General features: G+C 43.8%; 1 protein-coding gene across 2 annotated transcripts in view; it reads right to left on the reverse strand.

Annotated features, from left to right (window-relative positions):
* NET1 (neuroepithelial cell transforming 1) overlaps positions 1-26,826 on the reverse strand; it is a 79,011-nt gene that overhangs the window by 20,341 nt on the left and 31,844 nt on the right. The window contains exon 3 of one of the 2 annotated variants that reach the window (XM_074540379.1): positions 24,829-24,888. In XM_074540379.1, the coding sequence (XP_074396480.1) occupies positions 24,829-24,888 (60 nt within the window). Of the gene's footprint in view, positions 1-3,106; positions 3,291-24,828; positions 24,889-26,826 lie in introns of those variants that run through there. The other variant, XM_074540380.1, reaches the window with a different exon arrangement.

The following is a 26,826-nucleotide window of genomic DNA, read 5'->3' on the forward strand; positions in this document are numbered from 1 at the left end:
CTCAGGAGATGCTCAGCACCAAGCTCTCACCAGGACAGGGAAGCAGAGCAGCCTGGTTTGGGTTCATCTCGGTTAAAATTGGTGAATTATTGTTGGATTTGTACTCTTTCAAAAACTCTGCGCTGTTTCCATTCCCAGCCCAGCTCCGTGGCCAAACCCTTCGCTCAGAAGTGACAAATGTTGAAAACAAAACTTAAATAAATAAATAAATAAATAAATAAATAAAAAGAGGAATAGGAGGAACACCCAGAGCTGGATTCCAGTCATGAAGGAGCACAAAAGCTACGTGTGTGTGTGTGTAAGATCTGATTTCAGCAACCCGAGCCCAGCGGCGGCCCTGCCCACACGCGGCGTTGGGCAATGCAGGAGGAGGAGGAGGAGGAGGAGGAGGAGGAGGTGAGCTCACCCTGAGCTCAGCCTTCAAACTTGCAGGGGGGGAAAACATGAAAAGAAACAATTTATGAGCCGTGCAGGAAGTAAAGAGCTCTTGGCACGGCACAAAGCTGCGCTATAAACGATTGGGGAATGGCAGAGTTAGGAGGGCACCGTAAACACGGAGAAAAGCTGTGGAAGTGTCCTCGATCATGGGATCCTCAGCTGGGTTTAAGTGGGACACCAGGAACTCCAAGTGGGACAGCAGGAACTCCTCCACTCACTGACTCCAGACAGGGAAAGGTTGGGTAGCCAGGCCAGACTCACAACAAGGAAGGTTTAATGCGTTACAGATGTTTCTGAGTGGAAGAAAGGGAGGTGTTTACTTCTAGAAAATCATCTATCAGTGCAGGAGGATAAATAAAGGGACCTAGAGAAGCTTAACAAAGTGCAGGAGTGAATCAGGCAAGACGCGGCCACAAAGCCACCCACGGCTCCGGCAAGGCCAGGGATAAAAATAGCCTGGAAAAGCAAAATGTGACACTGCCAAGGAAAAGCGAGAAACCTCGAGGCTCCAGCAGGTCACTGGCGAGGGGTCAGCGCCGCAGAGATCCAGTGACAGCGCCGGGAATGCGGGAATGTGGGAATGCCGTCCCTGCACATCTGCGACACGTGCCCGTGCCCCAGGGCTGGCAGCAGGAATTCCTGAGCTCGCCTCAGCAAACGCCATTCCTCCTCTCTTAAAAAAAAAAAAAAATAAAATAAAAATTCCCACTTTGTGTCTGAGCGCTCCTCAGACACAGCCCGGCTGCCAAAAAAACCCATCTGGTTGTTGTTCTCCTCGCGAGGATCGTTTGATCCAGAGCAGGAGGAGGAAAATCAAGCCCTGGAAGCTGAGCCGGGCTGGGGCCGGGTGAGGCTGCCCGGTGTAAGCCGAGAGCCGGGCGGTTCGTGCTGCGGATAACTCGGGCTCGCCAGGGTTTTTTATAGCTCTGTGCTCGCCAACAATGACTCTCCTGTCTCCGCGCCGCCTTCCTTACAGGAGCCGGATTACAACAAAGTCTGCGAGGTTTCTGTAACGATCCAGGGGTGTTACAGCACTCGCGAATAATTAAAACCCCAATGGGGTCAACAGCTCCATCAGGAGATATAATTTTCCCAGAGAACTCTTTATTAAACTGAATTAACACATCACTAAAGGTAATTTTGTGCCAGGCGAGGTTTCACACCCCTGAAATTCCTTCAAGTGCTCCTAAGTGCAGGTTAACTCCTGAAAAGATTGCACCTTGCTGGAAAGAGAACCAGGCATTACTTTTGAGCAAGGTTTTTTTTTTTTCCTTCAGCAGCACGCCCACAACCTTTCCCCCGTGCTGGGTAATAATTAGTGGTTTTTACGAGGATCCCTTGCTCGAGTGCGATTCCTACGTGCCGCACACGGCTCCACACAACACGGTGAGCAATGGCAAAACCACGCGTGACAGAAACTCTTCCTGCCGAGCCAATTCAGCAAAAAAGGGATTTTAGTCAGCAGCCTGAGTAATTCCTGCCAGAAATCACCAACCACCTGAGCACCTCCATGGGAGATTCACACGCAGAGCCTCACGATGAACAATCAGAGTTTTCCCAAATCCAACAGCGCCCATACTCCCGACCAAACCAGCTCAGACAGAAGTGTTGGCTCACTCCAAAATTCACAATTCGAGGCGATTTAGTCCCCTCCCAGAGCTCTGGTTTCTGTTATTTCTCCCCCAACATCTGGTTTCCCTTTTGCACAATGGGATTGCCCAAGTTTGGCTGTTGCAAAGCCGGCATTTGCTGAGGTTGGTGACTCGGCGCTGAGCCCTCAAACCCCAGCCATGTCTGGAGACGCCTATTTTTTTTTTTTTTTTTTCTTTAAACTTTTCCAGCTCATCTCGCCACTAATCTGAGCAATAAACCCAGCCCAGGGCAGCCGGGCCCTACCTGGCTGCTGAACTTTTGCTCCTGTCGCAGCAGGAGGCTCGGGAACACCTCCGAGGAGCGCAATTATTGCATCTGCATAACAACACGCGATTAAAACAACAATACTGCCAGCGAACACACCTGCCCGCAAAGCCGACCAACCCCACCGGGGGCTTCGCTAAGGTTTAAGCAGCAAATAAGCACCTAATTAGGAAAAATCCTGTCAGTGGAAAGAGCGCTGAGAGACAGGCGATTTTATAATGGAAACGGGCGATTTTTAAATGAGAACAGGGGAATTTTTAATGAAAAGCCACCTGGGGGGAGCGGGGTCAGGTGAGGCACCGAGATTGGTTTTAGCTCGCTCTTTGGGGCTATGACCTTAAATACAGATCTATCTGTAACGTATATACATGTATATAAAAAGCATATAAAAAAGATATGTACATATACATGGACTTAAACATATAAACAGTTTATAAATGGGTGGGTGAGGCGCCTACATCGGTTGTGGCTGCCTGATCCCACTCTTTGGGGACTATGAGCTTAAATATACCGCACACATACATATATATAGACACACACATATATAAAATATACGTACACAGAGAGATTAACTTAAACGTATATATATATAGAAAGAGAGAGTTTTTTAAACCGCTGGCTACCCCGCGCTCTGCCCGGCTCGCCCCCTCCCCTCAGACGCGGAGAGCGGGAAGCTGAGGAGGATCCCTCTCCCCACTCTCCCCTCAACTAAACCCCATTTCTCCCCCTCTCCAGCCCCTGCTCCGCTCACCTCCTGCTCCCTGAAGTGCTGGTTCTGCGCGTCGATGACCCGGATAGTCCTTTTGATGGGCAGAAGCCCACCGAGCTCGTCGTGCGCCACCATGGCGGCGGGACCCCCGACCCTCCCTCAGCCCGCGCTCATCGCGCTCTGCGCCCGCCGCGCGCCGCACCCGCGACCTCACCGCAGGGGGCGGGGCCAGCGCATAAAACCACGCCCCCCTGCAGGACAAGCCACGCCCCCTTCATTGCCCGGGCACTGCGGACCCTCCCGGAGCCCCAAATCCTTCCAGAACTCTCCCAAAAAATTCTCCCAAAAATTGCTCCTGCTCGTTCCTCTGAGTGCTGTGTGCAGCTGTGGGCACCTCAGGGCAGGAGGGAGCTGCAGCTGCTGGGGCAGGGCCACAGGAGGGATGTGAGGATGGCCCAGGGCCTGCAGCAGCTCCGTGCCCGGGGGAGGCTGAGGGGGCTGGGGCTGCTCAGGGCAGGGGGACACGGCTAAGAGAGCCATCCACGGGGGATCCGTGGGCACAGAGCCCATCCGTGGGCACAGAGCCCATCCCTGGGGATCCAAAGGCACAGAGCCCATCCATGGGCACAGAGCCCATCCATGGGGATCCATGGGCACAGAGCCCATCCATGGGGATCCGTGGGCACAGAGCCCATCCATGGGCACAGAGCCCATCCCTGGGGATCCATGGGCACAGAGCCCATCCACGGGCACAGAGCCCATCCATGGGGATCCACGGGCACAGAGCCCATCCATGGGGATCCATGGGCACAGAGCCCATCCATGGGCACAGAGCCCATCCATGGGCACAGAGCCCATCCCTGGGGATCCATGGGCACAGGGACCCATCCACGGGCACAGAGCCCATCCATGGGCACAGAGCCCATCCCTGGGGATCCATGGGCACAGAGCCCATCCACGGGCACAGAGCCCATCCATGGGGATCCACGGGCACAGAGCCCATCCATGGGGATCCATGGCACAGAGCCATCCATGGGCACAGAGCCCATCCATGGGGATCCATGGCACAGAGCCATCCATGGGCACAGAGCCCATCCATGGGGATCCACGGGCACAGAGCCCATCCATGGGCACAGAGCCCATCCATGGGGATCCACGGGCACAGAGCCCATCCATGGGCACAGAGCCCATCCATGGGGATCCACGGGCACAGAGCCCATCCATGGGGATCCACGGGCACAGAGCCCATCCACGGGCACAGAGCCCATCCATGGGCACAGAGCCCATCCATGGGGATCCACGGGCACAGAGCCCATCCGTGGGCACAGAGCCCATCCATGGGCACAGAACCCATCCATGGGGATCCGTGGGCACAGAGCCCATCCATGGGCACAGAGCCCATCCATGGGGGATCCATGGGCACAGAGCCCATCCATGGGGATCCATGGGCACAGAGCCCATCCACGGGCACAGGGACCCATCCATGGGGATCCATGGGCACAGAGCCCATCCATGGGCACAGGGACCCATCCATGGGCACAGAGCCCATCCACGGGCACAGAGCCCATCCATGGGCACAGAACCCATCCATGGGGATCCGTGGGCACAGAGCCCATCCATGGGCACAGAGCCCATCTATGGGGATCCATGGGCACAGAGCCCATCCATGGGCACAGGAGCCCATCCATGGGGATCCACGGGCACGGAGCCCATCCATGGGGATCCATGGGCACAGAGCCCATCCATGGGTATCCATGGGCACAGGTGCCCATCCCTGGGGATCCATGGGCACAGAGCCCATCCATGGGGATCCACGGGCACAGAGCCCATCCATGGGGGATCAGTGGGCACAGAGCCCATCCATGGGCACAGAGCCCATCCATGGGGATCCGTGGGCACAGAGCCCATCCATGGGGATCCATGGGCACAGAACCCATCCATGGGGATCTGTGGGCACAGAGCCCATCCATGGGCACAGAGCCCATCCATGGGGATCCGTGGGCACAGGTGCCCATCCATGGGGATCCATGGGCACAGGTGCCCATCCATGGGGATCCATGGGCACAGAGCCCATCCATGGGCACAGAGCCCATCCATGGGGATCCATGGGCACAGAGCCCATCCATGGGGATCCGTGGGCACAGGTGCCCATCCATGGGGATCCATGGGCACAGAGCCCGTCCATGGGGATCCATGGGCACAGAGCCCATCCATGGGGATCCATGGGCACAGGGGCCCATCCATGGGGATCCATGGGCTGAGGGACCCATCCATGGGCACAGAGCCATCCATGGGGATCCATGGGCACAGAGCCCATCCATGGGGATCCACGGGCACAGAGCCCATCCATGGGCACAGAGCCCATCCATGGGGATCCACGGGCACAGAGCCCATCCATGGGCACAGAGCCCATCCATGGGCACAGAGCCCATCCATGGGGATCCATGGGCACAGAGCCCATCCATGGGGATCCATGGGCACAGGTGCCCATCCATGGGGATCCATGGGCACAGAGCCCATCCATGGGGATCCATGGGCACAGGTGCCCATCCATGGGGATCCATGGGCACAGAGCCCATCCATGGGGATCCATGGGCACAGGTGCCCATCCATGGGGATCCACGGGCACAGGTGCCCATCCATGGGGATCCGTGGGCACAGAACCCATCCATGGGGATCCACGGGCACAGAGCCCAGAGTGGGGCTGGAATTCCCTCCCTGGGGACATTCCCAGACACTTCCCTGTGCCCTGGGATGGCCCTGCTGGAGCAGAGAGTGGGACCAGTGACCCACTGGGGTCCTTCCCAACCTCACCCATCCTGGGATTCTGTGAAAAACGAGAATCTCCAAGAGGCTCTGCTGCAAGGAGGGCAGAGCCAAGCCTATATTTGCTTTTTTTCCCCATTTTTAGTGTTTTTTCCTGGCACTCGCAGCGTGGTGGGACAACCTCCTGTTAACAGCTGCTCTCCTTGCCAACACTGGAGCATATAAAACCTTTGCTGCTGCAAAATGTTTAAAAAAATATTAATTCTTGTCTAGACCTGTGCTTTAAAGTCTGCTCTGAGTTAAAGCCGTGCTGGCAGCGCTGTGGGCTGGCCTGTCTCGGCAGGCCCGGCTGGAGCTGCTCTGCATTTTCTGTTTGTTTCTTCAGCTCCCTTTATTTCCTGGCACTGCTGAAGAAATAAAAACTTTCTTGGGCTGGTAAAAATAAACTCAAGTTGGTTTGTGCTGCTTCAAGGGGGAGAAATTTGGGGTGGGTTCCAGCAGCAGGTTTGCAAACAGCGTTTAGCAGAGTTGAGGAGGAGGAGAAAAAGGAAAATCCTGCTGTCCCCTCCCTTGGATTTTTGATTTTTGGCTTTGTTTGCTTCTCTCAGCAAATCTGCAGCCACTTAACCTCTGCCATGCAAGGCCAGCACGCTGAGGATTCGCAGAAATTCAGGATACACTGAGTCTCCCCTTGCTGACGGGACAGGCTGTGACTCTTCCAGACACAAAAATGCTTTCCTGGATTACTAAAATCTGCTATTTTTACCACCAAAGTGACGCTGACTCTGGGGAGGAGCACACAGAGCCTGCCTTGAACTGATCTTTTTTTAGAAAGTATCAAACCCATTTCTCCTAAAATGCACGGTCCAAGCCTTGTTAAACTCGACCTAAATATTGAGGATAAAACTCAAGGTCTGAGCCTTGTTAAACTCAGTTTAAGGATTCAGGATAAAACCCAAGGTCTGAGCGTTGTTAGACTCAAAGATTCAGGATCAAACCCAAGGTCTGAGCCCTGTTGAACTCAAAAATTCAGGATAAATTCCAAGGTCTGAGCCTTGTTAAACCCAACCTAAATATTCAGAATAAAACCCGAGGTCTGAGCCTTGTTAAACTCAAAGATTCAGGATAAAACCCAAGGTCTGAGCCTTGTTGAACTCAACCTAAATATTCAGGATAAAACCCAAGGTCTGAGCCTTGTTAAACTCAAAGATTCAGGATAAAACCCAAGGTCTGAGCCTTGTTGAACTTGACTTTAGATTCAGGATAAAATCCAAGGTCTGAGCCTTGCTGAACTCAAAGATTCAGGATAAACCCCAAGGTCCGAACCTTGTTAAACTCAAGGATTCAGAATAAAACCCAAGGCCTGAGCCTTGTTAAACTCAACCTAAATATTGAGGATAAAACCCAAGGTCTGAGCCTTGTTAAAGTCAAAGATTCAGGATCAAACCCAAGGTCTGAGCCTTGTTAAACTCAACTTAAGGATTCAGAATAAAACCCAAGGTCTGAGCCTTGTTGAACTCAAAGATTCGGAATAAACCCCAAAGTCTGAGCCTGGTTGAACTCAAAGACTCAGGATCAAACCCAAGGTCTGAGCCTTGTTAAAGATTCAGGATGAAACCCAAGGTCTGAGCCTGGTTGAACTCAACTTTAGATTCAGGATGAAACCCAAGGTCTGAGCCTTGTTAAATTCCACCTAAATTTTCAGGATAAAACCCAAGGTCTGATCCTGGTTGAACTCAACTTTAGATTCAGAATAAAACCCAAGGTCTGAGCCTTGTTGAACTCATCTTAAGGATTCAGGATAAAACCCAAGGTCTGAGCCTTGTTAGACTCAAAGATTCAGGATAAAATCTATGGTCTGAACTTTGTTAAACTCCACCTAAAGATTCAGGATAAACCCCAAGGTCTGAGCCTGGTTGAACTCAAAGATTCAGGATAAATTCCAAGGTCTGAGCCTTGTTGAACTCAAACTAAATATTCAGGATAAAACCCAAGGTCTGAGCCTTGTTGAACTCAAAGATTCAGGATAAACCCAAGGTCTGAGCCTTGTTGAATTCCACCTAAATTTTCAGGATAAAACCCAAGGTCTGATCCTGGTTGAACTCAACTTTAGATTCAGGATAAAACCCAAGGTCTGAGCCTGGTTGAACTCAAGGATTCAGAATAAACCCCAAGGTCTGAGCCTTGTTAAACTCAAACTAAATATTAAGGATAAAACCCAAGGTCTGAGCCTTGTTAAACCCAACCTAAATATTCAGAATAAAATCCAAGGTCTGAGCCTTGTTAAACTCAAATATTCAGGATAAACCCTAAGGTCTGAGCCTTGTTTAACTCCACCTAAATATTCAGAATAAAACCCAAGGTCTGAGCCTTGTTGAACTCAAAGACTCAGGATAAAACCCAAGGTCTGAGCCTTGTTGAACTCAACCTAAATATTGAGGATAAAACCCAAGGTCTGAGCCTTGTTGAACTCAAAGATTCAGGATAAAACCCAAGGTCTGAGCCTTGTTAAACTCAAAGATTCAGGATAAACCCAAAGTCTGAGCCTTGTTAAACTTGACCTAAATATTCAGGATAAAACCCAAGGTCTGAGCCTTGTTAAACTCAAGGATTCAGGATAAAACCCAAGGTCTGAGCCTTGTTAAACTCATCTTAAAGATTCAGGATAAAATCCAAGTCTGAGCCTTGTTAAACTCAACCTAAATATTCAGGATAAAACCCAAAGTCTGAGCCTGGTTGAACTCCACCTAAATATTCAGGTTAAAACCCAAGGTCTGAGCCTGGTTGAACTCCACCTAAATATTCAGAATAAAATCCAAGGTCTGAGCCTTGTTGAACTCAAAGATTCAGGATAAATTCCAAGGTTTGAGCCTTGTTGAACCCAACCTAAATATTCAGGATAAATTCCAAGATCTGAGCCTTGTTGAAGTCAAAGATTCAGGATAAAACCCAAAGTCTGAGCCTTGTTAAACTCAAGGATTCAGAATAAAACCCAAGGTCTGAGCCTTGTTAAAGACTCAGGATAAAACCCAAGGTCTGAGCCTTGTTAAACTCAAAGATTCAGGATAAAACCCAAGGTCTGAGCCTTGTTAAACTCAAAGATTCAGGATAAACCCAAGGTCTGAGCCTTGTTGAACTCAAACTAAATATTCAGGATAAAACCCAAGGTCTGAGCCTTGTTGAACTCAAAGATTCAGGATAAAACCCAAGGTCTGAGCCTTGTTGAACTCAAAGATTCAGGATAAAACCCGAGGTCTCAGCCTTGTTAAATTCCACCTAAATATTCAGGATAAAACCCAAGGTCTGAGCCTTGTTAAACTCAACTTTACATTCAGAATAAAACCCAAGGTCTGAGCCTTGTTGAACTCAATATAAAGATTCAGGATAAAACCCAAGGTCTGAGCCTTGTTAAACTCATCTTAAGGATTCAGGATAAATTCCAAAGTCTGAGCCTTGTTGAACTGGACCTAAATATTGAGGATAAAACCCAAGGTCTGAGCCTTGTTAAACTCAAAAATTCAGAATAAACCCCAAGGTCTGAGCCTTGTTGAACTCAACTCAAAAATTCAGGATAAAACCCAAGGTCTGAGCCTGGTTAAACTCAAAGATTCAGGATAAAACGCAAGGTCTGAGCCTTGTTAAAGATTCAGGATGAAACCCAAGGTCTGAGCCTTGTTGAACTCCACCTAAATATTGAGGATAAAACCCAAGGTCTGAGCCTTGTTAAACTCAACCTAAATATTCAGGATAAACCCAAGGTCTGAGCCTTGTTAAACTCAAAGATTCAGGATAAATTCCAAGGTCTGAGCCTTGTTGAACTCAAAGATTCAGGATAAAACCCGAGGTCTGAGCCTTGTTGAACTCAAAGATTCAGGATAAATTCCAAGGTCTGAGCCTTGTTAAACTCAAAGATTCAGGATAAAACCCAAGGTCTGAGCTTTGTTAAACTCAACCTAAATATTCAGGATAAAACCCAAGGCTTGAGCCTTGTTAAACTCAACCTAAATATTCAGAATAAACCCCAAGGTCTGAGCCTTGTTGAACTCAACCTAAATATTCAGGATAAAACCCAAGGTCTGAGCCTTGTTGAACTCAAAGATTCAGAATAAAACCCAAGGTCTGAGCCTTGTTAAACTCAAAAATTCAGGATAAAACCCAAAGTCTGAGCCTTGTTAAACTCAAAGATTCAGGATAAAACCCAAAGTCTGAGCCTTGTTGAACTCAAAAATTCAGGATAAAACCCAAGGTCTGAGCCTTGTTGAACTCAAACTAAATATTCAGGATAAAACCCAAGGTCTGAGCCTTGTTGAACTCAAAGACTCAGGATAAAATCCAAGGTCTGAGCTTTGTTGAACTCAAATATTCAGGATAAAACCCAAGGTCTGAGCTTTGTTAAACTCAAGGATTCAGGATAAACCCAAGGTCTGAGCCTTGTTAAAGATTCAGGATAAACCCCAAGGTCTGAGCCTTGTTAAACTCAAAAATTCAGAATAAAACCCAAGGTCTGAGCCTTGTTGAACTCAAAGACTCAGGATAAAACCCAAGGTCTGAGCCTTGTTAAACTCAACTTAAGGATTCAGGATAAACCCCAAGGTCTGAACCTTGTTGAACTCAAAGATTCAGGATAAAACCCAAGGTCTGAACCTTGTTGAACTCAAAGATTCAGGATAAATTCCAAGGTCTGAGCCTTGTTGAACTTGACCTAAATATTCAGGATAAAACCCAAGGTCTGAGCCTTGTTAAACACAACCTGAAGATTCAGGATAAATGCCAAGGTCTGAGCCTTGTTAAACTCAAAAATTCAGGATAAAACCCACGGTCTGAGCCTTGTTGAACTCAAACTAAATATTCAGGATAAAATCCAAAGTCTGAGCCTGGTTGAACTCAAAGATTCAGAATAAAACCCAAGGTCTGAGCCTTGTTAAACTCAAACTATAGATTCAGAATAAAACCCAAGGTCTGAGCCTTGTTGAACTCAACCTGAAGATTCAGGATAAATCCCAAGGTCTGACCCTTGTTAAACTCAAAGATTCAGGATAAAACCCAAGGTCTGAGCCTGGTTGAACTCCACCTAAATATTCAGAATAAAATCCAAGGTCTGAGCCTTGTTGAACTCAAAGATTCAGGATAAATTCCAAGGTCTGAGCCTTGTTGAACCCAACCTAAATATTCAGGATAAATTCCAAGATCTGAGCCTTGTTGAAGTCAAAGATTCAGGATAAAACCCAAAGTCTGAGCCTGGTTGAACTCAAAGATTCAGAATAAAACCCAAGGTCTGAACCTTGTGGAATCCAACCTAAATATTAAGGATAAAACCCCAGGTCTGAGCCTTGTTAAACTCATCTTAAGGATTCAGGATAAACCCCAAGGTCTGAGCCTGGCTGAACTCCACCTCAAGCCTCAGGATCTCGTTTCTCTGCAGGGAGATGAACAGGAGGGAGGGAGGTGAGGCAGAGTCACACCGAGGTGACACCCACACGCTCCCGGTGTGTCCCGTGGCCCAGAGCTCCTCCTGGGGACATCTGAGGTGTCTGGGGACGTTTGGTGACGCGGGTGTCACATTGTCCCCAGGGCAGGGCCACGTGGTGCAGATCCCTGGCTCTGTGGTGACACCTGGGCAGGTGAGGAATGCATGGTGATGCAAGGCCAGCTGAGGTGACACTGAGGTGACGCTGAGGTGACACTGAGGTGACACTCCTGGCCTGATGGGACAGAGCTCCAGGGCTGGCTCTGGGCCACCAGAGGGATCTGTGTCCTGGGACACGCCCTGCCCGTGGAGAAAGGCTGGGAGCCACCAAGGGCCTGAGAGGAGCAGCTCCCAGGCAGCCACTCTGGGCTGGGAGGGGTTCTGGGGGCAGCTGGGTCTGTGCAAAATCAACAGCAATGGGGCAAATCCATCCTGAGTGGTGGAGGTGAGCACCATAAACCTTCCCAAGGGATGGACATGAGCACCATGAACCACCCAAGGGATGGACATGATCATAAATCCATCCTGAGTGGTGGAGGTGAGCACCATGAACCCACTGAACAGATGGACATGATCATCAATCCACCCAAGGGATGGACATGATCATAAACCCACCCAAGGGATGGACATGAGCACCATAAACCCTCCCAAGGGATGGACATGAGCACCATGAACCACCCAAGGGATGGACATGATCATAAACCCACCCAAGGGATGGACATGAGCACCATAAACCCTCCCAAGGGATGGACATGAGCACCATGAACCACCCAAGGGATGGACATGAGCACCACAAACCCACCCAAGGGTGGACATGAACACCATGAACCCACCCAAGGGATGGACATGAGCACCATGAACCACCCAAGGGATGGACATGATCATAAACCCACCCAAGGGATGGACATGAGCACCATAAACCCTCCCAAGGGATGGACATGAGCACCATGAACCACCCAAGGGATGGACATGAGCACCACAAACCCACCCAAGGGTGGACATGAGCACCATGAACCACCCAAGGGATGGACATGATCATAAATCCATCCTGAGTGGTGGAGGTGAGCACCATGAACCCACTGAACAGATGGACATGATCATGAACCCACCCAAGGGATGGACATGAGCACCATAAACCCACCCAAGGGATGGACATGAGCACCATGAACCACCCAAGGGATGGACATGAGCACCATAAACCCATCCAAGGGATGGACATGAGCATAAACCCACCCAAGGGATGGACATGAGCACCATAAACCCATCCCAAGTGATGCAGATAAACACCACAAACCCATCCCAAGGGATGGAGATGAGAACCACAAATCCATCCCAGGTGATAGACATGAGCACCATAAACCCATCTTGAGTGATGACCACCATAAATCCATCCTAAGGGATGGAGATGATGACCATAAACCCCTCCCAAGGGATGGACATGAGCACCATAAATCCATCCCAAGTGATGCAGATAAACACAAAAATCCATCCTAAGTGGTGGAGATGATGACCATAAATCCATGCCAAGGGATGGAGATGAGCATCATAAACCAAATCCAAGTGATGGACATGAGCACCATAAACCCATCCTAAGGGATGAAGATAAACACCAAGGGATGGAGATGGTCACCATAAACCCATCCAAGGGATGGAGATAAATACCAAAAATCCATCCCAAGGGATGGAGATGATCACCATAAACCCAACCCAAGTGATGGACATGAGCACCATAAATCCATCCAAGTGATGAAGATAAACACCAAAAATCCATCCCAAGGGGATGGAGATGAGCACCACAAACCCATCCCACAGGATGGACACGTTCACCATAAATCCATCCCAATGGATGGAGATGAGCACCACAGACCCATGCAAGGGCTGGAGACGATGACCATAAATCCATAAACCCATCCAAGGGATGGAGATGAACACCAAAAATCCATCCCAAGGGATTGAGATGAGCACCATAAACCCATACAAGGGATGAACACCAAAAATCCATCCCAAGGGATGGACACAATCCCCATAAACCCATCCAAGGGATGGAGATAAACACTAAAAATCCATCCCAAGTGATGCAGATGAACACCAAAAATCCATCCCAAGGGGTGGAGGCTGCAGGCAGGTCCCAGAACCCTTCCCAGGGTCACATCCCTGGGACCCCAGCCTGGCTCTGGGTGTGCTCCGATACCTGCACATCCCTCACCTGTCCCTGCTCCACTTCTGCCGTGGAGAGGGAACATCTTAAACTTCCTGGAGCCCATTGGGTGCAAACCCATCCTGAACAAGGCTGAGCAGCTTGGGAACGCTCGGATAAAACCAAAATATGGGAAAAGGAAGGAGCAACAGCCCAGCTGGATGGATTTCCCCATAAACCCTGTGCTGCCATTCCAGCTTGGGACACATCCCCCAATCCAAGAGCTCTCCCAGTGCTCCTTCCCCTGCTCCCCGTCCTTCCGGAGCCTCAGGAACGCAGCCAGGCCATGGAACCAGACCGGTTCTTCCTGCTCTCCTGTGGGGGCACCCACAGCCTTCCAGCCCTGCATTCCCATGGAGATTTTCACTTCCAGGAGCAAAATCCCTCAGTGATTCCTGTCCTGTTATCAAATCAGGGAGCTGGGAAGAGCTGCAGTGACAGAGAATCAGCCAGCCCTCAGCTCTCCTCTCATTTTCAGGCTGGGGTTTCGTTCCCACTGAGTCCTGGGCAGACTCATCCCTGTGACATTCCTGGAATTTATTCCTGGAAAAGCTGCCACCAAATAAAAACCCTCTCCGGGGTATTTGCCATGCCAGTTTGTTATTTCAGCCCCCAAAGCATCATCCACTAAATTTGAGATGAACAAAGGATGAACTCTGAAGAAAACAAACATTCAAATTCCAAAATTCCAGCATGCAATTCCAGGTTGATGGAAATTTTTAGGGATAGAAATGCCGGGTTGTTGAAGTGACACCTGGCATCTCCTTTGTGCCAGGGGTTGCCAAAGTGTGGCCATGCAGGAATGGTGTCCCCAAGAGCTGAAAATGTCCCCAGGGTGGACACACACAGCCTGATCCTGCATTTTCTCCTGGAAAAACTCAAGGAAATTACGTGTTGGAGCAGCAGGAACACATAAAAACCCCAGCAGGATTGGGATTTTCAGACCATGGCACCCTGGTCTGGCCATGCCACCAAACCCAAATGATGCCTCAGGGTTTGGATTTTATATTTTTTTCCATTCTGTGCTGCTTTAGTGTGTGGGTCTGAGCTCCATATTCAGGGATGGTGAGCTCTGTGCACAGAGCAGGGAGACAAAACAATTCCTGCTCCAGCTGGGCACCAAGGACAATGCCCCAAATCTCAGGTTTAACAGGGCAGGGCTGGGTGATCACTCACCCTGCACCTTTATCACAGTGACCTTAGATGGTCACTGGGTGAGAGAAGGATGAGAATCTTGTTCCTTGATCAGAAGGTTTGATTTATTGATATAAGATATATAATACATTATAACTATACTAAAAAGAATAAAGAGGGAGCTTGCAGAGACTGCTAAGCCAAGAATGGAATAGAAGGAATGAATAACAAAGTTCTGTGTGCAGGGAATCTCCCCTGAGCTGCTCCTGGGATTGGCCCTCAGTTGGAAACCTGCAAAATGAGCCAATCACAGGAGGCCCTGGCACATCTCACAGCAGCCGATAACAATTTGTTCCCATTCTGCTTCTGGGCCCTTTGCTTCCCAGAAGAGGGACAAATCCCAAAGGAAGGATTTCTATGAAGAAATGTCTGCGACACACCTTGAGAGAGGTCCCTCATTTCACACCTCAGTGTGCCAACTCTGGCTCTGCCCAAGGGCACCTGAGCCCTTCTGCAGCCCCAGAGACACAGAGGAGCCTTCCACCATGGCAATGCCACTGTGGGCATCAGTGCTGGTGTCAGGAGCTCATCCACGTCCTGGTGACAGCCTGGGACAGTTTGGTTAAACAACACAACCCATTTTTTACAGCACCAACCACTCCTGATGGCTGTGTCAGGGATGGGTTCCCATCAAGTGGATCCTGAAAGGTGATGATGCCTCGGGTTTAGCTTTTATATTTTTCACATTCTTTGGTGTGAGGGTCTGGGCTTCACATTCAGGGATGGTGAGCTGTGTGCACAGAGCAGGGACACAAAACAATTCCTGCTCCAGCCGGGCACCAAGGACAAATTGTCACTGTCATATTTTCTGAAAAATCCCTTCACCAGGATTTCTTCTCCTGGGAAGCTGAGAAGCCTCAGAGAAAAAGGAAAACAATATTATCTCATTTGCTTCTCCTGTGTTTGGCTGCTTTGGGATGTGGTTGGAGATTGTTTATCCAACAGGTGATTTTTCATTGGTTTCATCTGAATTGTTTTGACTTAATGACCAACCACAGTCAGGCTGTGTCAGGGCTCTGGATGGAGTCACAAGTTTACATTATTATCTTTTAGCCTTCTGTCTGGATCCTTTCTGTATTCTTTAGTATAGTTTAGTAATAGCATTCTATAATATAATATCACAATATAATAAATTATCCTTCTGAGAAGATGGAGTCAGATTCATCATTTCTTCCTTGATCCTGGGGACTGAGAAAATACCACAACAAATGCCCCAAATCCCAGCCCAGGAGCACAAACCCCAAACAAGCAGGGTGGGACTGCCTGGGCTGGAGCTGGGATGGGACAATGAACTGCAAGGGGCAAATGGAGCAGAACTGATCCCAGGGAGAGAGCCCGGGAGCGCTCGTGCATTTTGGGGCCATTTTGGGTCATCTTGGGTGCAGCCCTGGCTGGGCTCTGGTGCTGCCCAAGGGGCACCCATGGATCCTTTCCATAAATCCCTGCTTTAGTCTGGAATTCTGTCCTAGCTCAGATTCTCAAGCCATCAGTTTGTGGTGACCATGAAGGGACAGAACGCTGTGGGATCTCAGCAGCTCAGCACTGAGGTGCCACCGAGAGCACCCTTGGGGGGCTCGGGAGTCCTGGAATGTTCCAGAAGTGTCTGGTGGCTGGACTTTGATCCTACACAGGAGACGACACCTGTATGAGGATAGGAGGGTTTCACCGGGGTGAATGGTGAAGGGATTGGTTAATTAGAGAGTGAAACACAGGGTTTAGGATTTCTGTACAGGGGGGTTTAGAGAAGTAAGATGGAGGAATTGGGGCGTGTCCTGTCCTTCTTCTTCTTCTTCTTCTCCTCCATCTTCTGTGGTGATGGTGGCACTTTGGGATTGGTCATTACTAAAAGTGCACCGGGCAATAAGGGTGAAAGGTATTGGGGAAAAATGATAAATATTGTACACGTAACTTTGGGTATAAAGACAGGTGACTGTCCAGAGGGAGGGGAGTGTGCTCATGGCTGGCTGCTGAGCAGAGCTCTGTCGGGCCCAGAGAAAATCTTTTAGATAAACAATTAATAAACATAAAAACCGAAAGAAGAACTGAAGCCTCTTCTCGTCCTTTGATACGCGGCTGCCCCAAGGCCACCTCGGGCCTTTCCAGGCCCTTCAAACAGCCGAAAACCGACAGAAGGCCTCTAGGAAACCTTGCTCCACAGCAATGCCCAGCTCTCCATTCAATCCCCAGCCCCAGAATCAGGAATCAGAGCTCTGGGCTGCAGAGGAGGAGTTTGGAGCTGTGGCACTGCATGGTGGCTGCTCCTCAGTGGGGCAGTTCCTCCCAATTTTCCCAGATCCTGGAACGTGGAATCCATCAGGATTCCCTTCCTTCCAAGCAGAACCTTGTTGGAGATTTTTTCAGAAATGGCTTGGAAGGCAGTTGTGAGGAGTAAATTCTCACAGCTTGTTTCTGTAAACAGTAGAAGTTCTCAGGTTGTTTTTAATTACAAGTAAAAGTGACAAACATGAAAGCCTTGAGAGCCTTGCATATCAGGGTTCTCAGGCAGCTTTCTCATAACAAGTAGATATTCTATCTTTGACTGTTTTGAGAAAGCAAAAATAATTTTGAGAACCCAAATCTTGGGGTTGGAAACATAAGGAAGAGTTGGTGTGTTATCTCTGACCTGTTGTGAGCTCGGGTTTGCAATATGCATGAACTTAATTAACACAATTATAAAAAGTGACTGATGGAGTGAATAAACAGAGTCAGATGCTGAACAAACAAGTTGGGTCTCTCCCTCCATCTTCAATAGAACCTGGAATGTTTTAACTCCTTGAGCAACCACGAATTCCATGGAAAACAAAATCCCCCATTCCCAGTTTGAAACCCCATTTTTGGGAGCTGCCAGCACCTGAACCCCCCCCTTCCCAGCTATTTTTGCTGGGATATTTTTAGTGGAAATAAAATATTTTTAGTGCTCCAGGATGGGACAAACAGGATTTTCCACTCTGCTTTTGCCATCCCCACTCATGGTTGTTTCCTGGCCACGAGCTGTGTTTAACATTCCAGCCCTGGGTATTTATATTGTATATTATATTTATACTCTGGAAAATGAGCAAAATTAGGTGATGACCCAGCCAGAGACCATTGGGGCATCCAAGAGCTCGAGGAGCTGCTCTGGAATCCGGGGTTGTTTTGGGATGCTGGGAGATCACTGGAATTAGCAGGCACTCAAATCCTTTAAATAGCCACGAAAAAATCAGCTCTGACTTCACTGAAATCCACCCTGGAGCAATTTGGGAATATTTAGGGAAGGTAAAATCCACCCTTGAAGATTTGGGAAATATTTAGGGAAAGGTAAAATCCATCCTTGCACATTTGGAATATTTAGGGGAGGTAAAATCCACCCTTGAAGATTTAGGGAAGGTAAAATCTCTCCTTGAATATTTTGGGAATATTTAGGAAAGGTAAAATCCACTCTTGAACTTTTGGGAATATTTAGGGAAGGTAAAATCCACCCATGAACACTCTGGGAATATTTAAGGAAGGTAAAATCCCTCCATGAATATTTTGGAAATGTTTAGGGAAAGGTAAAATCCATCCTTGCACATTTGGAATATTTAGGAAAGGTAAAATCAATCCCTGAATATTTTGGGAATCTTCAGGAAAGGTAAAATCCACCCATGAACACTTTGGGAATATTTAAGGAAGGTAAAATCCACCCTTGAAGATTTGGGAAATATTTAGGGAAAGGTAAAATCCATCCTTGCACATTTGGAATATTTAGGAAAGGTAAAATCAACCCTTAAAGATATGGGAATATCTAGGAAAAAATAAAATCCCTCCTTGAATATTTTGGGAATATTTAGGAAAGGTAAAATCCACCCTTGAAGATTTAGGGAAGGTAAAATCTCTCCTTGAACATTTGGAATATTTAGGGAAGGTAAAACCCATCCTTGAATATTTTGGGAATATTTAGGAAAGGTAAAATCCATCCTGGAACATTTGGGAATATTTAGGAAAAATAAAATCACTCCTTGAATATTTTGGAAATTTTTAGGGAAAGGTAAAATCCACCCATGAACATTTGGGAATATTTAGGGAAGGTAAAATCCACTCTTGAATATTTAGGGAAGGTAAAATCAACCCTTAAAGATATGGGAATATCTAGGAAAAAATAAAATCCCTCCTTGAATATTTTGGAAATCTTCAGGAAAGGTAAAATCCATCCTTGCACATTTGGAATATTTAGGGAAAGGTAAAATCCCTCCATGAATACTTTGGAAATACTTAGGAAAGGTAAAATCCACCCTTGCACATTTGGGAATATTTAGGAAAAATAAAACCTCTCCTTGAATATGTTGGAAATATTTAGGGAAGGTAAAATCCACTCTTGAGCATTTGGGAATATTTAGGGAAAGGTAAAATCCCTCCATGAATATTTTGGAAATGTTTAGGGAAAGGTAAAATCCACCCTTGCACATTTGGAATATTTAGGAAAGGTAAAATCAATCCCTGAATACTTTGGGAATATTTAGGAAAGGTAAAATCCCTCCTGGAATATTTAGGGAAGGTAAAATCTCTACTTGAATATTTTGGGAATCTTTAGGAAATGTAAGATTCAGAAAAAATATTCAAAATAACTAATTCAGAATAATTAATTCTGAATAGGTTATTCCAAATAAATAATCCAGAAAAAGTTGTCAGAATAACTAATTCAGAATAATTAATTCAGAAGAAATAATCCAGAATACCTAATTCAGAATAATCCGGAATAACTAATCAAAATAAACAATCCAGAATAACTAATTCAGAATAAGTAATTCATAATAAATAATTCAGAAAAAATCAGAATAAATAATTCGGAATAATCCAGAATAACTAATTCAGAATAACTAATTCAGAAGAAATAATCCAGAATAACTAATTCTGAATAAGTAATCCAGAACAACTAATCCAGAAAAAAATTAAGAATAAATAATTCGTAATAATCCAGAATAACTAATTCAGAATAAATAATTCAAAAGAAATAATCCAGAATAACCAATCAGAATAAATAATCCAGAAAAAATATTCAGAATAAATAATTCTGAATAGGTTATTCAGAATAAATAATTCAGAAGAATTAATTCTGAATGGGTTATTCAAAATAAATAATCCAGAAGAATTAATTCTGAATAGGTTATTCAGAATAAATAATCCAGAAAAAAATATTCAGAATAAATAATTCAGAAGAACTAACTGTGAGTAAATAATTCAGAAGAAATACTCCAGAATGAGTAATTCAGAATAAACAATCAAGAATAAACACCTCAGAAGAAAAAGTGATTCAGGAGAATTAATTAATTCAGAAATGCAAATGAGGTGACATCAGCAGGGTGCCCTGGCCATGAGGTCACACAGGAAATGCCCCAGCAGAAAATTACCTTTAATTTCAGCCTAATAAACCTCAAACCTCACTTAGCTAAGCCTCAACTAAAGAGGTTCCACAGGAAAATTCCTTTTTTTCTTCCTTCCCCTCTCCAAAGGGATCAGGACAGATAGAAAATGGAGAGTTTTTCCCTCAGAAAAACAGGAAAAGCTTCACCTCAGGATGGATGAAGGAGGTTTTACACAAGAAAAAATTGAGAAAAGCTTCACCTCAGGACAGTGGGAAGGAGTTTTTCCATACGAAAAACAGAAAAAAGCTTCATCTCAGGACAAATTTAGGATTTTTTCCCTCAGAAAACGAGGAAAAGTTTCACCTCAGGACAGTGGGAAGGAATTTTTCCCTCAGAAAAGCCTCACCTCAGAATGGATGAAGGAATTTTTCCCTCAGAAAAATGGGAAAAAGCTTCACTTCAGGACAAATTTAGGATTTTTTTCCCTCAGAAAAGGAGGAAAAGCTTCACCTCAGGACAGTGGGAAGGAGTTTTTCCTTCAGAAAATCAGGAAAATTTTCACCTCAGGAGATGGGAAAGGAATTTTTCCCTCAGAAAAATGGGAAAAAGCTTCACTTCAGGACAAATTTAGGAGTTTTTTCCCTCAGAAAATCAGGAAAAGCTTCACCTCAGGACTAATGTAGGACATTTTCCCTCAGAAAAAAAAAGGCGGGAAAAGCGGGAAAGTTTCACCTCAGTAGGGATGAAGGAGTTTTTCCCCAAGAAAATCAAGAAAAGCTTCACCTCAGAACAGTGGGAAGGAATTTTTCCCTCAGAAAAGCCTCACCTCAGAATGGATGAAGGAATTTTTCCCTCAGAAAAACGGGAAAAAGCTTCACCTCAGGACAAATTTAGGATTATTTTCCCTCAGAAAAGGAGGAAAAGCTTCACTTCAGGACGGATGAAGGAATTTCTCCTCCAGAAAAGCTTCACCTCAGGACAGATAAAGGAGTTTTTCCCTCAAAAAAGCAGGAAAAGCTTCAGGAGTGAGGAACTTTAGGAAGGATGAAGGAGCTTTTCCTTCAGAAAGGCCTCATGGCAGTGGGAAGGAGATTTTCCCTCAGAAAATCAGGAGAAGCTTCACTTCATGAGGGATGAAGGAATTTTTCCCTCAAATAAAAAGCGGGAAAAGCAGGTAAAGTTTCAACTCAGGACAGTGGGAAGGAGTTTTTCCCTCAGAAAATCAGGAAAATTTTCACCTCAGGAGATGGGAAAGGAATTTTTCCCTCAGAAAAGCCTCGCCTCAGAATGGATGAAGGAATTTTTCCCTCAGAAAAACGGGAAAAAGCTTCACTTCAGGACAAATTCAGGAGTTTTTTCCCTCAGAAAATCAGGAAAAGCTTCATCTCAAGACAGTGGGAAGGAATTTTTCCCTCAGAAAAGCCTCACCTCAGGATGGATGAAGGAATTTTTCCTGCTGAAAAGCAGGAAAAGCTTCACCTCAGGACAGATAAAAGAGTTTTTCCCTCAGAAAAGGAGGAAAAGTTTCACCTCAGGACAGTGGGAAGAGGTTTTCCCCTCAGAAAATCAGGAAAAGCTTCACCTCAGGACTAATGTAGGACATTTTCCCTCAGAAGAAAAAAGGCAGGAAAAGCAGGAAAATCTTCACCTCAGTAGAGATGAAGGAGTTTTTCCCCAAGAAAATCAAGAAAAGCTTCACCTCAGGACCAATTTAGGATTTTTTTCCCTCAGAAAAGGAGGAAAAGCTTCACCTCAAAACCAATTTGAGATTTTTTTCCCTCAGAAAAGGTGGAAAAGCTTCACCTCAGGACAGTGGGAAGGAATTTTTCCCTCAGAAAAGCCTCACCTCAGGATGGATGAAGGAATTTTTCCCTCAGAAAAGGAGGAAAAGCTTCACCTCAGAATGCGTGAAGCAAATTTTCTCTCAGAAAAATGGGAAAAAGCTTCACCTCAGGACAAATTTAGGATTTTTTTCCCTCAGAAAATGAGGAAAAGTTTCACCTCAGGACAGTGGGAAGGAATTTTTCCCTCAGAAAAGCTTCACCTCAGAATGGATGAAGGAATTTTTCCCTCAGAAAAGGAGGAAAAGCTTCACCTCAGAATGGGTGAAGCAATTTTTCCCTCACAAAACAGGAAAAAGCTTCACCTCAGGACAAATTTAGGATTTTTTTCCCTCAGAAAAGGAGGAAAAGCTTCACCTCAGGACAGTGGGAATGAGTTTTTCCCTCAGAAAATCAGGAAAATTTTCACCTCAGGAGATGGGGAAGGAATTTTTCCCTCAGAAAAGCCTCACCTCAGGATGGATGAAGGAATTTTTCCCTCAGAAAAATGGGAAAAAGCTTCACCTTAGGACAAATTTAGGAGATTTTCCCTCAGAAAATGAGGAAAAGCTTCACCTCAGGACAGTGGGAAGCAATTTTTCCCTCAGAAAAGCCTCACCTCAGAATGCGTGAAGCAAATTTTCGCTCAGAAAAATGGGAAAAAGCTTCACTTCAGGACAAATTTAGGATTTTTTTCCCTCAGAAAAGGAGGAAAAGCTTCACCTCAGGACAAATGAAGGATTTTTTCCCTCAGAAAATCAGGAAAAGCTTCATCTCATGACGGATGAAGGAATTTCTCCTTCAGAAAAGCTTCACCTTAGGACAGATAAAGGAGTTTTTCCCTCAAAAAAGCAGGAAAAGCTTCAGGAGTGAGGAACTTTAGGAAGGATGAAGGAGTTTTGCCTTCAGAAAGGCCTCATGGCAGTGGGAAGGAGATTTCCCCTCAGAAAAACAGAAAAAAGCTTCACCTCAGGACAAATTTAGGATTTTTTTCCCTCAGAAAATGAGGAAAAGTTTCACCTCAGGACAGAGGGAAGGAATTTTTCCCTCAGAAAAATGGGAAAAAGCTTCACCTCAGGACAAATTTAAGATTTTTTTCCCTCAGAAAAAGAGGAAAAGTTTCACCTCAGGACAGTGGGAAGGAATTTTTCCCTCAGAAAAGCCTCACCTCAGAATGGATGAAGGAATTTTTCCCTCAGAAAAATGGGAAAAAGCTTCACTTCAGGACAAATTTAGGAGATTTTCCCTCAGAAAAGGAGGAAAAGCTTCACCTCAAGACAGTGGGAAGGAATTTTTCCCTCAGAAAAGCCTCACCTCAGGATGGATGAAGGAATTTTTCCCTCAGAAAAACAGGAAAAAGCTTCACTTCAGGACAAATTTAGGAGTTTTTTCCCTCAGAAAATCAGGAAAAGCTTCACCTCAGGATGGATGAAGGAATTTTTCCCTCAGAAAAATGGGAAAAAGCTTCACCTCAGGACAAATTTAGGAGTTTTTCCCTCAGAAAAGCAGGAAAAGCTTCACCTCAGGACTAATGGAGGACATTTTCCCTCAGAAAAAAAAAGGCGGGAAAAGCAGGAAAGTTTCACCTCAGTAGGGATGAAGGAGTTTTTCCCCAAGAAAATCAAGAAAAGCTTCACCTCAGGACCAATTTAAGATTTTTTTCCCTCAGAAAATCAGGAAAAGCTTCACCTCAGGACCAATTTAGGATTTTTTTTTCCCTCAGAAAAGGAGGAAAAGCTTCACCTCAGGACCAATTTAAGATTTTTTTCCCTCAGAAAAATGGGAAAAAGCTTCACCTCAGGACAAATTTAGGATTTTATTCCCTCAGAAAAGGAGGGAAAGCTTCACCTCAGGACAGTGGGAAGGAATTTTTCCCTCAGAAAAGCCTCACCTCAGAATGGATGAAGGATTTTTTCCCTCAGAAAAATGGGAAAAAGCTTCATCTCAGGACAAATTTAGGAGTTTTTCCCTCAGAAAAGGAGGAAAAGCTTCACCTCAGGACTAATGGAGGACATTTTCCCTCAGAAAAAAAAAGGCGGGAAAAGCAGGAAAGTTTCACCTCAGTAGGGATGAAGGAGTTTTTCCCCAAGAAAATCAAGAAAAGCTTCACCTCAGGACCAATTTAAGATTTTTTTCCCTCAGAACATCAGGAAAAGAATCAAATCAAAAGAATTTTAATGAATATTTATATTTCAATAACTCCCAAATTTCAGCTTTTACATGGGAAGCATCTTTAAATATTTGGGTGCATTTTAAAATGCCAAGAAAACATTGATTTTCAGGTGTTGTAAATTCATTTTTGGGTGCTGTAAATTAATTTTTAGGTGCTGTAAATTCATTTTTAGGTGCTGTAAATTCATTTCTAGGCGCTGTAAATTCATTTTTAGGTGTTGTAAATTGATTTTCAGGTGCTGTAAATTGATTTTCGGGTGCTGTAAATTCACTTTTAGGTGTTGCAAATTCAGTTTTGGGTGCTGTAAATTCATTTTTAGGTGTTGTAAATTCATTTTTGGGTGTTGTAAATTTGTTTTTAGGTGCTGTAAATTCATTTTTAGGTGTTGTAAATTCACTTTTAGGTGCTGTAAATTCATTTTCAGGTGCTGTAAATTAATTTTTGGCTGTTGTAAATTTATTTCTAGGTGCTGTAAATTCATTTTTAGGTGTTGCAAATTCAGTTTTGGGTGTTGTAAATTGATTTTCGGGTGCTGTAAATTGATTTTCGGGTGCTGTAAATTCGTATTTAGGTGTTGTAAATTCAGTTTTGGGTGCTGTAAATTAATTTATAGGTGTTGGAAATTAATTTTCAGGTGCTGTAAATTAATTTTTGGGTGCTGTAAATTCAGTTTTGGGTGCTGTAAATTAATTTTTGGCTGTTGTAAATTCATTTTCAGGTGCTATAAATTGATTTCCAGGTGTTGTAAATTCACTTTTAGGTGCTGTAAATTAATTTATAGGCGCTGTAAATTCATTTTTGGGTGCTGTAAATTGATTTTCAGTACCTTGAAGTCGAGGCTGCTCAGGCTGACGGCGTCGTCGTCCTTCTCTCGGCGCTTCCTCTTCTGTGAGAATCCAAACACAATTTCGGCTTTGGGTCAGAAATGTCATTTTAAATATATTAACCTGGAGATATTCCCTTTTTTTGCATCCCCAGCTGAGTGTAAGAACTCAAAAATTCAAAGTTTTTAAATTAAAAAATTAATTTTTTTTTGTTATTTAATGAAGTTTGGCACCTGGAAATGAAATTATTTCTCTTGAAGCTTCTCATCCCTTAATTCTGGTTGGGAATTGAGTTTTTATGTAGGAAATGATTTGGGATTTATTTAAAGTCATAAAATCCTGGAATGGTTTAGGTTAATTAAAAAGGGGTTTTAAAAATGATCCTGTTGCAAACCTGTCACCTCCAATACCCCAGGGATCCTGAAGTTCTTGATTTATTTATTTTATTATTTACTTTATTATTAATTTAATTTAATTTTATTTAATTTCTTTTTATTTTATTTAATTTTATTTTACTTTATTTTACTTTATTTTACTTTATTTCATTTTACTTTACTTTATTTTATTTCATTTTACTTTATTTTAACTTTATTTTATTTTATTTTTACTTTATTTTATTTTACTTTATTTCATTTTACTTTATATTATTTTACTTTATTTCATTTTACTTTACTTTATTTTATTTTACTTTATATTATTTTATTTTATTTTACTTTACTTAATTTAATTTTATTTTATTTTACTTTATTTTATTTTACTTTATTTTACTTTATTTTACTTTATATTATTTTATTTTATTTTACTTTACTTTATTTCATTTTATTTTACTTTATTTTACTTTATATTATTTCATTTTATTTCATTTTATTTTATTTTACTTTATTTCATTTTACTTTATTTTATTTTATTTTATATTATTTTACTTTACTTTATTTTACTTTATTTTATTTTACTTTATTTTATTTCATTTTATTTTATTTTACTTTATTTTACTTTACTTTATTTTATTTTATTTTATGTCATTTTTTAAATTTCATTTTATTTTACTTTATTTTATTTCATTTTCTTTTCTTTTCTTTTATTTTACTTTATTTTATTTTATTTTATTTTACTTTACTTTTTTATTTTATTTTATTTTATTTTACTTTATTTTATTTCATTTTATTTTACTTTATTTTATTTCATTTTCTTTTCTTTTCTTTTACTTTATTTTATTTTACTTTATTTTATTTCATTTTATTTTACTTTATTTTACTTTATTTTATTTTATTTATTTCTAGTCCTAAAATTATATGAAAAAAATTCCATTTTCTAAAGTTATTAGAGGGGAAAATTCCCCTTCTCCCATCCCCAGATTGTGTGGAAAATTTCATTTTTCCACAATTTATTAAATGGAAAAATTCTCATTTTTCAGTCCCCAAATCCAGTTGAAAAAATTAATTTTTCCCCAATTTATTAAAGTGGAAAATTCCCCTTCTCAGACCCCAAATTTGTGGAAAAAAATTAATTTTTCCCAAATTTATTAAAGTAAAAAATTCTCCTTTTTCCAGTCCTCAAATTGTGTGGAAAAATTTCATTTTTCCCAAAGTTATTAAAGTAGAAAATTCCTTTTTTCTCCCAAATTATGGGAGAAAAATTTAAATATTTAATTATTATTTTTATTATTATATTAAATATAAAATATTATAATCCCAAAAATTTCCTTTCCCCAAAATTATGAAACCCTCAGAGCAAATTTAGGAATTTTATGGATCAGAAACTTCAAAAAAAAAAGAAAATATTTTGGGATTTTAATTCCAAGCAGGGCTGAAAATGGAATTTCAAAGATTGTGAAGAAAACTCCAGAAAAATGGAAAATAATCCCAATAAAATTCTCATTTTTTGCTTCATTCCAGGATATTTTGGGGTTGGAAGGATCAGAAAAGTTTTTGGTGCTTTTTGCCCAAAATATAATTAAATTATTATTATTATTATTATTATTATTATTATTATTATTATTA

Source organism: Zonotrichia albicollis, chromosome 4 (genome assembly GCF_047830755.1).
Source record: "Zonotrichia albicollis isolate bZonAlb1 chromosome 4, bZonAlb1.hap1, whole genome shotgun sequence".
Lineage (NCBI taxonomy): Eukaryota > Metazoa > Chordata > Aves > Passeriformes > Passerellidae > Zonotrichia > Zonotrichia albicollis.